General features: G+C 37.2%; 1 protein-coding gene across 7 annotated transcripts in view; it reads left to right on the top strand.

The window, feature by feature from the left end:
* The window catches only part of PHTF2 (putative homeodomain transcription factor 2), a 183,985-nt gene that overhangs the window by 29,476 nt on the left and 138,618 nt on the right, over nucleotides 1-15,891 (top strand). For all 7 annotated transcript variants that reach the window (XM_055392512.2, XM_055392514.2, XM_019031739.3 and 4 more), the window contains exon 2: nucleotides 11,899-11,978. In XM_055392512.2, coding sequence (XP_055248487.1) covers nucleotides 11,934-11,978 — 45 coding nt within the window. In that variant the 5' untranslated portion in view covers nucleotides 11,899-11,933. The remainder of the gene's footprint in view (nucleotides 1-11,898; nucleotides 11,979-15,891) is intronic.

Here is a 15,891-nt window from a genome sequence, read left to right as displayed (position 1 = left end):
AACAAAAAAGCCAAAGAATGCTCAAGGAATGGTAGAGTAAATTAATTCATCTGTGGTGGTACTTTGGTTGGTAATAGTAGTATTGAAGTTAAGGAACCCTGAAATTTAAAAAGTTGCTTTAAAAGACATATCAGGTGGGTTGATTGTACCCATCAGGAAATTCTGCAGAGGGCTTTGTGGTTAGTATCAAGATTATAACTCTAGGCCGGACGCAGTGGCTTACATCTGTAATTCCAGCACTTTGGGAGGCTGAGGCAGGCAGATCACTTGAGGTCAAGAGTTCAAGACCAGCTTGGCCAACATGGTGAAACCCTAAAAATTCAAAATACAAAATTTATGTAGGAAAAAGATAGCAACATATATGTTTGGTACTATCTGCTAAAAATACAAAAATTAGCTGGGCGTGGTGGTGCGCACCTGTAATCCCAGCTACTCGGGAGGCTGAGGCACAAGAATTGCTTGAACCCAGGAGGCGGCAATTTCAGTGAGCCGAGATTGCACCACTGCACAACGGCCTGGGTGACAGGGCGAGACTCCATCTCAAAAAAAATAAAATAAAATTATAACTCTAGGCTGGTCGTGGTGACTCACACCTATAATCCTAGTAATTTGGGATGCCAAGGCAGGAAGATTGCTTGAAGTCAGGAGTTTGAGACCAGCCTGGACAACAAAGTGAGACCCGGCCCCACAAGAAGTTAAAAAATAAAAAATATTAGCCAGGTGCGATGGTGTCCACCTGTAGTCCCAGCTACTCGAGAGGCTGAGGTGGAGGAACACTTGAGCCCAGGAGTTTGAGGCTACAGTGAACTATGATTTCACCATTGAACTGCAGCCTAGGTGGCAGAGTGAGACCCTGTCTCCTAACAAAGAGATTACAGCTATAGGGATTCACTTAGATTTTGTAACAGCACAAAACACTTTTATTTAGTACGGATATAGAGAGATGTTACTTGCCTGTAGTTTTTTCTTCTTAGATTATGTATCATCTTCTAGCCCAAAGTACACAGACTATGCATTGGTTCCATTAAGGAAAATAAAAATTATAAATATTCTTTTTATGACTGGTATAATAGAAAATGTATAGCTGTTTATTAGACCTTATTTTGCATTTTGTTTAAAATTACAGCTTTGACCATAAAACGTGTGGTGTTTATTCTTTCAAATATTTCCATGAAATATTATCCTCCTTCCAGATGAAGAATTAAAATTGTTCTTATAAGTTGTAATAATTTATAGGTCACATGATTACAAAGTAGGAACCCTGAAACTAGTAGAAGATTTCATTCTTTTTGTTTAGCTTTTGTATCATTATGAAAGATGTGATTTGAACCTTAGCATTTATTACCCTTTAAGGGCAGAGCAACTTTGTTCCCAGTTTTCAAGGTCTAAAAATTTCTTGTTTTGGTTGTGGTGAAGGCAACTGAGTTATATTTAACTTTAGCATTTAGGAATGGTGTTAGGCTAGACTTTAACTTATTTTCATTGGACCTTTTAGTTCTGCAATATGTAAAACCTTTTAAATCTTAACATATTGGTGACTGAGTGACATGTCAGTAAATAAATGAACCATATTTATTATACTTCATGATATCTTTGTACCCTTTAATGTTATGAAAAAGTATGTTTGTTTATGTGCATGTTGGGGGAGTACAGGAGTTGGACAGGTAGAGTTTTCAATTCTAGCCCTTAAATTCATCTGTGGTGGTACTTTGGCAACTTTTTAATATGGTGTGTAAACATTTGTGTTTAATATAGGCGAAAAGTTTTAGGAAAATTCAGAGATAATAAAGACGTTGGACTGCTCTCAAAGAACGTGTGGGTGGGAGGTGGGGGCACATACAGATAAATACACTAAAGTCTATATAAAACAATGTAGTAAGTACACAGCAGTCCCCCTTATCTGTGAGGGTTATATTCCAAGATCCCCAATGGAAACCTGAAGCCACAGATAGTACCAAACCTATATTTGCTGTGTTTTTTTCCTGTATATACATACTTATGATAAAGTTTATATTATAAATTAGTTACAGTAAGACAGGGTCCCCAACCAGTTGGTCTGCGGCCTGGTAGGAACTGTGGGCTGCACTACAGGAGGTGAGCAGTGGGCAAGTGAGCGAAACTTCATCTGTATTTACAGCTGCCTCCCATCACTTCCATTACCATCTGAGCTCTGCCTCCTGTCAGATCAGCAGCGGCATTAGATTCTCATAAGAGTGCGAACCCTATTCTGAACTGTGTACGTGAGAGATCTAGGTTGCATGCTCCTTATGAGAGTCTAATGCCTGATTGTCTGAGGTGGAGTTGAGGCAGTGATGCTTGCGCTGGGGAGCAGCTGCGAATACAGATTAACGTTAGCAGAGAGGTTTGACTGCACAGAGACCATAATAAATAGATTGCTTGCAGACTCATATCAAAACCCTGTCAGTGAGTTGAGTGCTTCATTTGTACATCTGGTGACAGGCTTTAAGTCAGAATCCAACACTTAATTTTAGTCCATGCATAGCCCGCCCATTATTTTACTTACCTTGTCCGTCCACACTTCTTTCTCACACTGGGCACTTACCTCAGTCACAGATTTGGTTAAGCCCACAAGCTAACCTTAGCCAAAATGAGTAAATAACAAAACATTACTAGAGAGCTTCTTTGTAAAGGGGGAAGACCCAATGATGAGACAGCAGAAGACTCTTAAGACTGCCAACAAAAAGAAAGCTGCATTTAAAAGAAAACACCAAGAGTCCCACTTAAATTATGGGTTCATTGCAACAGGTGATTCACATTCTCTAGGCCTGCTTTGTGTATGTGGTGACCGGCTATCCAACAAGCCATGAAACCTTCAAAAGTGCTTTGTCACGTGGAGACCACTTATCCTGCATTGAAAGACAAGGCTTTGGAGTTTTTCAAAAGAAAGAAACGTGAACATGAAGAACAGAAGCAATTATGGAAGGCCACCACTTCATCAAGTGTGTCTGCACTGAGAGTATTATTCTTAGCGGCTAAAGCATTGCTAAAGCTAAGAAGCCGTTTACTATTGGTGAAGAGTTGATCCTGCCTGCTTGCTGTTAAGGACATTTGTTACGAACTTTTAGGAGAGGCTGCAGTTCAGAAGGTGGCACATGTTCCTTTTTCAGCTAGTACCATAACTAGATTATTTGATGAAATAGAGGATATTGAGGCACAATTGTTAGGATTAATGAGTCACCATGGTGTGTAATCCAGGTTGACAAGTCTACTGACGTTGACAACAAGGCAGTAATGCTTGTTTTTGTGTGATACACTTCTCAGGAGGACGTGCATGAGGGTATGTTATGTGCCCTTTTGTTGCCAACCAATACCACAGCTGTAGAACTGATTTGGTAATTTTGTGTTGGTATATGCATGAACAGAGCGCGGCTGCCATGACTGGACAGCTTTCTGGTTTCACTACTTGGGTCAAAGAGGTTGCTTCTGAATGCGAGTCTATGCAGTGTGTCATCCGTAGAGAAATGCTGGCTAGGCACAAAATGTCACCGAAACTTAACCAACATTTTGCAGGATGTGATTAAAATTATCCACATTAAAGTACGTGCCCTTAGTTTATGTCTGTCTGTGCAGCTCTGTGAGGAAATGGATGCAGAGCACACACAGCTTCTCTTATACACAGAAGTAAGATGGCTTTTTAAGGTAGATCACTGGCCAGAGGTTTTGAGTTACAAGGTCTCTCCAGAGATTTTTTTTTTTTTTAGAAAAATAGTTATCACTGGTAGCACATTTCAATGATGCAGAATGGGTCACAAAACTTGCTTACTTGTGTGACATATTCAACCTGCTCAAAGAACTCAGCTTGTCACTTCAGGGGAGAACGACAAATGTGTTCAAGTCAGTAAGTAGATAAAGTGGCTGCATTCAAAGCCAAACTGGAATTGAGTGAACACTGAGGGATTTTTTTAACATGTTTCAAACATTAACAGAGATTTTTAAAGAGACTCAGCCAGGACCTTCTTTCTCCCAGCTGGTGCATGATCACCTATCTCAGCTTTCAAAAGAGTTTGAGCATTACTTCCCAACCACAGAAGACCCCCGAACTGGGAAGTAATGGATCCACAAGCTGTTTGTGAATAAGCCAGCTGTATCGACTTTGTCTGTGCTAGAAGAGGATCAACTGCTTAAGGTCACAAATGTTGGCCTTAAAAGTATGTTTGAGACAACTTCAAATCTCCATACATTCTGGATTAAAGTCAAGGCGGACTATCCTGAGATTGCCACAAAACACTGAAAAGTCTGTTTCCATTTCTAACATCGTATCTTTGTGAAGCAGGGTTTTCTGTAGTATAGTTAACAGCAACCAAAATGAGATTATGGAATAGACTGGACATAAACAATACACTTTGGGTGTCACTGTCTTCCATCATCCCCAGATGGGACCATCTAGTTGCAGGAAAACAGGCTCAGGGCTCCCACTGATTCTATGTTATGGTGAGTTGTATAATTATTTCATTATACATTATAATGTAATAATAATAGAAATAAAGTATACAATAAATGTAATGCTCTCGAATCATCCCAAAACCATCCCCCCTATCCCGGCCATGGAAAAATTGTCTTCCACAAAACCAGTCCCTGGTGCTAAAAAAGGTTGGGGACTGCTGCAAGTAAGAGATAGATAATAACTAATGATAAAATAGGACAATCGTAACAGTATACTCTAATGAAAAGTTATGGAATTTGGTCTCTGTCTCCAAATATCTTATTTTACTGTACTGCAGTTACTGCAGTAACTGAAATGTGGAAAGCAAAGCCTTGGATAAAGGGGGTGCTACTCTAAGGGGAACACAGAACAGGATGAGAAATATTAAATGGAAGAATTTGGGAGAAACTTATGGAGAAAGTGGAATTTTGGAAGTCTTGTCAGAATCTTCCTTGTTTTAGAAAGAGAAGTGTTAATTTTAGCACAGAGGTAGAAAAATGTTGAAAGTATGGGATGGTTGAAACAAGATGTATGAGAAGATCATGAGCAATAATGTTGGACAATTAAGGTCAGATTGTAGAGAGTCTAAATACTTGTGGATTTTATTTTGTAAGCAGCAGAGAATGATAAAAGGTTGTTGGAATGGAATAATAATATGAGGGTCTGAGGAGATTTATAAAAACTACCTTTAACAAATTAAAAGCTCTTTAGGGCCAAGCACAGTGGCTCACACCTGTAATCCCAGCACTTGGGGAGGCTGAGGTAAGAAGATTGCTGAAGACAGCAATTCAAGACCAGCCTGGGCAGCATAATGAGACTCCCATCTCTCTCTACAAAAGATTTAAAAAATAGCCTAGTTTGGTGGCATGCAACTTTTTGTGTGATATACTTCTCAGCAGGATGTGCATGAGGATATGTTATGTGCCCTTTTGTTGCTGAGTCTAGCTACCTGGGAAGCTAAGGCAGGACAGTCACCTGAGCCCAGGAGTTTGATGTTACAGTGAGCGATGATCAAGTCACTGCACTTCAGTCTGGGTGACAGTGAGACCCTGTCTCTAAAAATAAAATAAATAAGATATTTTTTATTTAGTTTAACAGTTTCTACTATGTTAAATTCCATATATGTAACACTAATTTAAGTAGTAATATTAATGTTTTTGGGTATGTTAGAATTCAGAGGAACTTCTGTACATTATTGGAATTGGTGACCTGAGAGGAAGAAGCTGGAGCAAAATTAATACAAGTAGAGGGTTTATTTGAATCAAGCTTGAGGATTGCAACTGGGAGCACAGATTTGAGTTGCTCTGAATATACCCTCTGATTAGCAGCAGTTAAAAGTGCATTTTTCCAGCCTGGGCAACATAGCCAGACCTCGTGTCTGCTAAAATTCAAAAAAATTAGCCAGGCATCATGGTACATGCCTATAGTCACAGTTACTTTGGGGGCTGAGGCAGAAGGATCACTTAAGCTGGGAAGTCGAAGCTGCCGTGAGCCCTGATCGTGCCACTGCACTCCAGCCTGGGCAACTGAGTGAGACCTTGTCTCAAAAAAAAAAAAAAAAAAAAAGAATTGTTTTTTTAAACGGAAGGAAGAAGCAGTTCCTGAGTTGTTTACTGAGAATTTATGTTAAAATAACATACACTGTTGATTGGCTATACATTGTTCTTTGTATCACAAATTCCAGAAACGTGAAGATAAATGAGTGAGGCAGCTAGTCAGGAAGAAAATGACTTTAAACAGTTGCCCCCAGGCTTGGGTGTAGGGGCTTGACTGAAGTCCTATACTCACGTGTCTGTGCTTGCATACCTTACATGGCTCAGACTGCTCGGAGCTCTTTTTCTTTTCACACAATTGTTATTTAACCTTTATTGAGTTGTGGAATATCTGGCTAGATGGCACTTGGGGAAAACTGAGGTCCAGAGAACTCAGTAACTTATTCAAGAGCACACAGCTCTTAGTATCAGAACTTGGATCTAGAACCCAATTCTCTTGATGCTTAGTCATTGCTTTTTATCTGCTGTACTTCCTGTACCATATATTACAGTGTACTGAGTACTTAGAGACAAAGAATGTTGCCACATTTTTTCGTTAAGAGTGTTTACATATGACCAAGTGACCTGTGTGGCCACATACTGCTTTACATTTCTATTTAAATTACAGATTTTTGAGCATATGTTGGTGCTAGAAGAGAGACATTAAGCTTCAGCATTTTTTAGTCCAAATGAAAGCTGGCCGGGTGTGGTGGTGGCTCATGCCTGTAATTCCAGCACTTTTGGAGGCCGAGGCGGGCGGATCACCTGAGGTCAGGAGTTCGAGACCAGCCTGGCCAACAGGGTGAAACCGTGTCTCTACTAAAAATACCAAAAATTAGCCAGGCGTGGTGGTGGGCGCCTGTAATCCTAGCTACTGTGGAGGCTGAGACAGGAGAATTGCTTGAACCTGAGAGGCGGAGGTTGCAGTGAGCCGAGATCACACCATTGCACTCCAGCCTGGGCAACAAGAGCAAAACTCCGTCTCAAAAAAAAAAAAAAAACAAGAAAAAAAAAGAAAGCTTCATCTTGGAGGAAGTAGGATTTGAGCTGATTTAGAAGGATGTATGAGTGGAGAAAAGAATGGAATAGGAATAATAATAACACACCCAAAGTGTCAGGGGTGGAAATATATTGTTTTCTGACCCTAGTGAGAGTCATGCCAGAACAGACAAATTTGTTTCAGAATAATGAGAGATGTACGTTGTAACATTATGTAGTATTTGATAGAATTTCTGTAACATGGGGATTGGTTAAAAATCTGACAATGTGGGAGACCATATTTGTACAAAGAATACTCATAGGCATTATTATACTGTTGACCCTTGAACAACTGGGGTTAGGGGTACTGACCCCTGTGCTGTGGAAAATTTGGCTGTGACTTTTGAATCCCCCAAAATTTAACTACTAAGCCTACTGTTGACAGGAAGTCTTACTAATAACATAAACAGATAACACATATTTTATATGTTATATGTTTATATACTGTATAATTACAATAAAGTAAGCTAGAGAAAAAGTGTTATTAAATTGTAAAGAAGGGAAAATAGGCCGGGCACAGTGGCTCACACCTGTAATACCAGCACTTTGGGAGGCTGAGACGGGAGGATCACCTGAGGTCCAGAGTTTGAGACCAACCTGACCAACATGGAGAAACCCTGTCTCTACTAAAATTACAAATTAGCCGGGCGTAGTGGCGCATTGTGTATTCCCAGCTACTCGGGAGGTTGAGGCAGGAGAATCGCTTGAACCCTGGAGGCAGAGGTTGCGGTGAGCTGAGATCACGCCATTGCACTCCAGCCTGGGCAACAAGAGCGAAAACTCCATCTCAAAAAAAAAAAAAAAAAGAAGAAGAAGAAGAAGAGAAAATACATTTACTATTCTTTAAGTGGAAGTGGATCATGATAAAGGTCTTCATCCTTGTCATCTTCACACTGAATAGGTTGAAGAAGAGGAGGGGTTGGTTTTCCCTTCCTGGATAGCAGAGGCAGAAGAGGTAAAGGAGGTGAAAGGGGAGGCAGGAGTATCAGGCACACTTGGTATAACTTTTATTGAAAAAATCCACATATAAGTGGACCAGCGCAGCTTACCCACCATGTTGTTCAACTGTATTTGATTGAGATTCCGTAAAGGCAGACTTAACATACCATCTCTTCTGTACTCATCTTTTCCCATCACCATGGTCTTTGGCATTTTGTGTGGAAATCAATACAATAAATAAAGACACATGCACACATATGTTTATTGTGGCACTGTTCACAATAGCAAGGACTTGGAACCAACCCAAATGCCCATCAGTGATAGACTGGATAAAGAAAATGTGGCACAGGTACAACATGGAATACTATGCAGCCATAAAAAAGGATGTCCTTTGCAGGGACATGGATGATGCTGGAAACCATCATTCTCAGCAAACTAACACAAGAACAGAAAACCAAATGCCGCATGTTCTCACTCATAAGTGGGAGTTGAACAATAAAAACACATGGAGACAGGGAGGGGAACATCACACACCAGGGCCTGTCGGAGTTGGGGGCTTGGGGAAGGATAGCGTTAGGAGAAATACCTAATGTAGATGATAGGTTGATGGGTGCAGCAAACCACCATTGCACGTGTATACCTGTGTAACAAACCTGCACATTCTGCACATGTACCCCAAAACTTAAAGTATAATAAAAAAAGCAAAAAAAAAAAAAAGAATTTCAGATATTTTGTTAAGGTGTGACAATTAAATCTATGTCAAGGATAGTGTTAGCTTAGAGTTAACTGCCTAATGTTATGCCTGCAGTTAGCCCTATGGTTTTAGGATTGGATTATTTCTAAATAAATAAAGATTATGCATCATAATACCCATCCTTGTATCAGATCAGTTGATCAAAAAAGATTAAGATCCTCTATTAAAGGTCCCCAGTAGGTTTTTTATGCTTTTTTTCTGTAAATAAACTTTAATATGATCATTTAACATTAAACCTGAGCTATCATGACAATACAGACTATGAACCTGTATTCCTGGACTGTCATAGAATCAAAGAAGTTGGAAAGGCTTTAGAAATAATCTTCATTATTCCTGAAATAATTTGACTTGTTAATCCTTGTTGATTATACCCACGTGTAATTTGGGTATCTTTGAGTGTACTTTGTCAGATAGCCGGTTCAGAAATCTATCTTAGCATGCTGTAAAACCTGTTTTAAAAATAGGTATGAGCCATTCAGTGTGACTGAAAGGTTGTTGACACAATGGAAAAACTATTAAATGAGTTTGCACAGAAAATCACCATTACTGAAGAAAGGTTTTTTTTATTTTAAACAAAAAATTCGTTGAATTTTTATTTCTATAGACCCAAATAAATATAGTTTAAAATATTTAGAACACTTTATGTAACTAGAATACTGTTAGATTTTTGGTATTTATCTAAGTGTAGCTTGGTAAACAAATATATAAAGTCTTTGCGATTATTTTCTTGTGAGGCAGGGAGTGTTTTTCAAACTTTCATTTGAGCTTTTTCTTTTAAAAAATACTATTATTTATATGTCAACATTTAAATATTCCCTAAACATATTAAATATCTGATATGTTTAATAGAGTGATAACATCCTTTCACATTTTGTATATGAAATGTATATTATTTACATTGTTGGGGGTTAGGAAAGAGGATCTTTATTTTGTTAGATAATCTGGAATATTTGTCAATAAAGGTTGGGTAAAGTGAAAAGAGGGTAAAGTGAAAAGTTGATATTCTCATATTTTTGTACCATTTTTCGTAGTTTGCTTGAGGGGACAGGTTATAACCAATCTGGACAGCATTCACAGTTGTCATGACAAACAAATACAATGAAGGTGTAGTGTATATTGAATAGTCCCCTAGCAAAATCAGTAGGGCAAACCTCTGGGATACAAGGTGGTTGAAGTTAATAAATCATACTCAAAGGCTTCCAGGACAGAAAAACAAAAATGGGAGATTTTAAGTCAGTAAGGGAAAGCTTCCTCAAAAAACCCTTGTGAGAGAAATGAAGATAGCCACACCTGACTGAGAAATTAAGTGGAGGTGAACTTTGAAATCTGTAAATAATCCATGTGTATGTAATTGAGAATTGACATTGTGACCTTATGATAATTGGATAGCTATTTTTATTTTCAATGTGAACAAAAACTGATTGCATGTATTTCTCTTTAAACTGCTATGTTTAAAAAAGGAAATATAAATACTTCTAGTTCCTAGATTGGGGAATTTTTTATATGAAAATTGATGATAAAAATAATTATAATTGAAAACCTACTGTATGTCCTGGACTGTGGCAGGCATCTTAAGTATATTATTTATTGGTCACAAAGATCCTATAAGGGGTGGGGAGGTACAGTTATTTCTAGTTTATAAGTGAAAGAAACAGGTTGAGAGAAATTCCGTGACTTATTCAATATTACATAATAGATAGTAGAACTAATGTTTGAATTCAGGTATTTTGACTCTAACCTTCTTTTCTTTCCATTATGTTAGACTGTTTGTCAGGAATTTCAAAACATAGTTTGCTTGAATTTGATCAGTTAGAGTCACTAATATCTTAGGAAAGGTTATAAAATAATTTGGTTTATAACAGTCAAAAATACAGGCATTAAATAAATTCTGCTTTAAATTTTAGAGGTTTATCATCTAAACATTTGAACTTGTTGATAATTTTTATTGTATCTGAATCTTAATATGCTCAAAAAGCATGCATGCTCCCACTTATGCATGCTCCCACTCATGCATGCGCCCAAGAGTGGTATATAAAACCTCCGGTACTTTGTTTACTGAGGCTAACTAGTGGTAGCGTTTCTACAGTTGCAGATCTGTATGTGCTAGGATTGGCTCAGCAGGGTGCTTTATCCCCAGGATTTCCCTGAGATCATACTGTGTGTCCTTGGATGATCCTGGTTTGTAATGAGTTCTGCGGCCAATAAATGCTTTTGAACCTGTTTTAGGCTCATCCTTAACACTAGACCAGAGGTAACCTCTATGCCAGTGTCATCTTGTGACTAAAATAGTATTCTGGAGTTGATGGGAATCAGTCTCAAATAACCTCTAGGGTTAAGGAATCATTAAGTTTAGTACCAATCCTGTTTTAGACAAACACAGAAAAGATGCTTATGAAATGGTTTTTGGTTTTTGTCTTAGTTTGATTATTTTTAAAAGAGATTTGCAGAGTTATAGAACATATCAGCAGTTTTAATCTGTTTCTTGTAAGTTACAATTCAGTAGCTTAATTTTTTTCAATAAACTTTTAGGGACTGTATTTTATAAACTGAAATATTAAAGAGTTTTTTTGATCTTTGAGGATTAATTATCATAACTACTTAAATGACAATTAGCAAACTGTGATATCTGGGAAGTCTTTAGTGTTAATTATTCCTGTGTATTAACTCTAATATTGGCTTAGTATTTAACATAAATACTTTTTGGCTTCTTGGGTTATTTTAATTCAGTTTTGTGTTTACTGAGTGTCAGGGAAAATTAAATATCATTATAAATACTGTCATCTCTGTTAAGCCATCCTTTAGCAATGGTAACTGACACTGGTTTTTAGAAAGAAACTACATTACTGATTGAATGAATTGGTTTCTTGTATGTGGATTTTTAGATGAACAATTTCTGGTATAACCTAGGAAATTCTGAAATTTCTTTAAAAGATTAAAAAAAAATTCAACCTATTTTGTAAGAAAACAAGTGTTATTTATTCACGCAAATAGAACTTTCTATTATTGTGGCAACTGATTTTTGTTTACTTAAGAGAACCTGTTGCTAAAATAGTAATGAGGAAGAGTGTAATATAAGTCTCGTCATACACCCCTTGCTCTGCAAGTAACCAGAGTGCTATGTCTGCATGCTGTTCAGTCTCCTTTTGGAAGGTGGAAGTAAAGTCATTTGTATGTTTTTCTCTCTTGCACAGCCTAAAATGACCAGTGTGTGATTTCAGTGGAATAAATGGCGTCCAAAGTCACAGATGCTATAGTCTGGTATCAAAAGAAGGTAAGTTGATAGTCAAAACTTTTAGCTTTCTAAATGTTTTAATTTCAAAAATACATGTTTATTTCATGCTATAGATGTTAGGGATTTTGAGTGGGAAAGAAGATTATTTTTATTTTCCTTGTACTTATTTTACTTCTAAATAAATTGGAAAGATGATGCTTAAAAATATTTTTTCTCTACTTTTTACTCTACAATAGCAAAGTAGCTAGATTAATTATAATAGAAAGCAAATCTCCAGGAGTGGATAAAATTAGCATTTTATAAAAACATTAACACTTTTCCTTAGTTTAATTTTTTAAAAGAAAGATTAGCAGAGCTGTTACATAACTTATATCAATAGTTTTTAATTTGTTTCTTGTAAGTTACAATTCAACAGCTGAATTTTTCAGTAAAATAAAGTTTTGGGAACTCTATTTTACAAACTGAAATATTAAAGTGTTTATTTTGATGTTTTAGGATTGTCATACCTACTTTAAATAGCTGTATCATCTTATATATTTCAGAATAAGCTTTACCAGTGTAATGCTTTTCTTTATAAAGCCCAAAAGAATATAGGCATTTTTTGACAATACAATAAACTGTTTACTCCTAATGAGTGTTGTTTATATTCTTTAAAATTTATGTTGTTTGGTGTAATACCTTAGATCTTTTGTGTACATAGTGAATTATATTTGTGTTCACATTTTAAAACATTTTTATACCTTATTCTTCAGGTCTCTATTAACAAAATATAATGATACATTTAAAGCTTTTCTTATATGGGAGAAAAAACAGACTTTTTTTTTTTTTTTTTTTTTTTTTGGAGATGGAATCTCTCTCTCTGTCACCCAGGCTGGAGTGTAGTGGCGCGATCTCGGCTCACTGCAACCTCTGCCTCCTGGGTTCAAGCGATTCTCTTGTCTCAGCCTCCCAAGTAGCTGGGATTACAGGCATGTGCTACCATGCGCGGCTAATTTTTGTATATTTAGTAGAGACAGGGTTTCGTCGTGTTGGTCAGGCTGATCTTGAACTCCTAACCTCAGGTGATCCACCCACCTCAGCCTCCCAAAGTGCTAGGATTACAGGCGTGAGCCACCGTGCCCAGCCAAACAGATGATTTTTAAGTTTTGTTCAATTGAAAATAAGTGATAATTAAAACACTTTAAAAGTTAGACAAACTAAGAATGTGGCCTTTTTAAAAATATTTTTTGAGACAGGATCTCGCTCTGTTGCCCAGGCTTGAGTACAGTTGCACACTCATGGCTCACTGCAACGTTAACCTCTTGGGCTCATGTAGTCCTCCTACCTAAACCTCCCTTAGTAGCTGGCATGGGATTATGGTCTGTTTTTAGATGTGTTATTTGTTTTCTGGGTAGAACATGCCATAGGTATATAATTATATTTTTCATATGAGGTACTTTATTGGAAGTATTGATATTGATATACTATTAATTGTCTTTTGTTTGTTAGTGCCTCCCTTTAAACTTCCAATCAAGTTAAAAATCAGTCTGCTTAGCTAAAGAGCTAAAGAAAATTGTAAGTTAAGGAAAACAAAACAAAAAAAACTTTAAAAATTTTCCTGTCTATATCTTTGAAAGTTTTTCTCTTTCCTAATTTCTATCTATTGGAGTAATAAACATTTTCTCTGTTTGGCTTTTTACATTAAACACTTTAGACTTTACTGAAGATCATTTATAGAACATACTTGATTGACCTTTCTTGGGATCAGAGGGTTTGAAATATTGTACTCAGATTCAGTTAGCCCTGTAACTGAAGTTAGCCCTGTAACTGAAATGACCCTCTTATGCAAGGGTCATTTACCTGACAGCTTTGGATACATGCAGCCAAAATATTCTCCAGAGCAACTATAGGAAATGTCATAAAATATACTAGCAAATGTAATCACATATTCTATTATATATATACTTATTTATTTTTGAGACAGGGTCTCACTCTGTTAACACAGTCTGGAGTGCTGTGGCACAATCACGGCTCACTGCAGCCTTGACCTCCTGGGTTCAAGTGAACCTCCCACCTCAGCCTCCCAAGTAGCTGGGACTACAGGCATGTGCCACTATGCCCAGCTAGATCTTGTATTTTTAGTAGAGACGGGGTTTTGCCATGTTGCCCAGGCTTATCACATAAATTAGGGAGTTGCCAGAACCATTAACTGGATTTGATTTGCTCTATTTTTTTTTCCTTTTGCTTTTAAATTTGATTTTATTGAAGAAATACATGTGAATACTTTGAAAGATTAGTGTTTCAAGGATTATTGCAAAAAAAAAGCAGCCTGCAATACTATCCATCCCTATCCTTACCTAACCTTTGAGTTTTGCTCCCCCAGAGGCAATCATTTTAAAGTCTTTATAGCTCATTGGTTCTGAAACCAAAGTTCTCCCACTCCTCATCCTAGTAACTTTTGATGGAATACTGGCATTTATGGGTAGGAGTCAGAGATACAAAATGTCATACAACATTCTAAACTAGGATTGGATTGACTGACTTTTTCTTTAAAGGGCCAGATAGTAAATAATTTAGGTTTTGAGTCATAGGTCTCTGCTGCAACCACTCAACCTTGCCTTGCCATTGTAGCACAAAAGCAGCCATAGACACTATATAAAATTAATGAACGTGGCTGTGTTCCAGTAAAACTTAATTTACAAAAGCAGGCAAGGGTCTAGATTTGACCTGTAGGCCTTGGTTTGCTGACCCATGCTCTAAGACAGCCTTTGTTGAATAACACCATTTTTAAAAATGATATTTCATGTTTTGAAGCATGCCTGCCTTGTTTTTTCTTGGTCATTTTATTGTAGATGTTACTTGTTGACTTCTGACTATATGATTAGGATTTAGCTTTTTTATAAGCTTCCCCTAAGTTTCCCCCCTCTGTCATCGCAGTGACTCCAAATTTTGGTAAAATCAGTATTTGGTGCTTACATTATTATGTTTGTGTATGTATCATTTAAAGATATGTTATGTTATAATATTTCCAATCTGTGTAACTTTTTTTCCCCTTTGCTTGGTTTTTCGAATTCTTTTTCTAAGTCTCTGATAAAATTGTAACACTTCTCTTGTTGCAGTCAGTCATATTCAGGTTTATCTCTTCCCTTTTTCCTTTCTTGGAACTGACTCTCCTAGAATTCTCCGTTCATCTAGTCCATACTGAATAGATTGTTCTTAAGTCATGTCTCCCGGCTGCCATCTTAGTATTTTCTTTTATCATTAGCCTGAGGCTTCCCCTCACTGGCTTAGGTCACACAGATCTGTTTTTCTCTTAAATATATGCTTATTAAAAAATTTTTTAGAGGCATTTATACTTCAGTGAAATGAAGGCAGGAGAACTGCAGCTGTACTTACTGATTATTTAACCACAGGTGAATAACTTTATTTCTTCGAGTCTCAATTTCCACTTTTCTACGTTGACTAGCTAATGGTTCTCAGCCTCTTTTCAATCATGGACCCCTTTGTGTTGAAAGCTAAGGATCATATTTTGAGAAAAATGTATACAATATACATATACAGAAAATATCACATCTGTCTTAAAACCCAGGTTAAGAAGTCCTGGATTATATGATTTTTAAAAGTTTTAGTATTGTAATGTTCTTTGATTTTGTGACTATCATTCAATAGTATCCAGCTTATACTGACTAGTATCCTTGTGAATAAAAACCAAAAACATGTATCTTCATTTTCTTGAATATTTGTTTGGTAGTAACTCACTTCTTTTTATTTTTGAGGGAGGGACTCACTTTGTCACCCAGGCTGAAGTGCAGTGGTGTGAACACGGCTCACTGCAGCCTCGACCTCCTGGGCTCAAACGATCCTCCTGCCTCAGCCCCCCAAGTACTGAAACTACAGGCTCATGCCACCACACCCACCTAATTTTTGTATTTTTTTGACGGGATTTCACCATGTTTCCCGGGCTGGTCTCAAA

This window comes from Gorilla gorilla, chromosome 6 (genome assembly GCF_029281585.2).
Source record: "Gorilla gorilla gorilla isolate KB3781 chromosome 6, NHGRI_mGorGor1-v2.1_pri, whole genome shotgun sequence".
In the NCBI taxonomy this organism is placed as follows: Eukaryota; Metazoa; Chordata; class Mammalia; order Primates; family Hominidae; genus Gorilla; species Gorilla gorilla.
The sequence above is the reverse complement of the archived record's forward strand: the minus strand, read 5'-3'. Positions and strand labels throughout refer to the sequence as shown.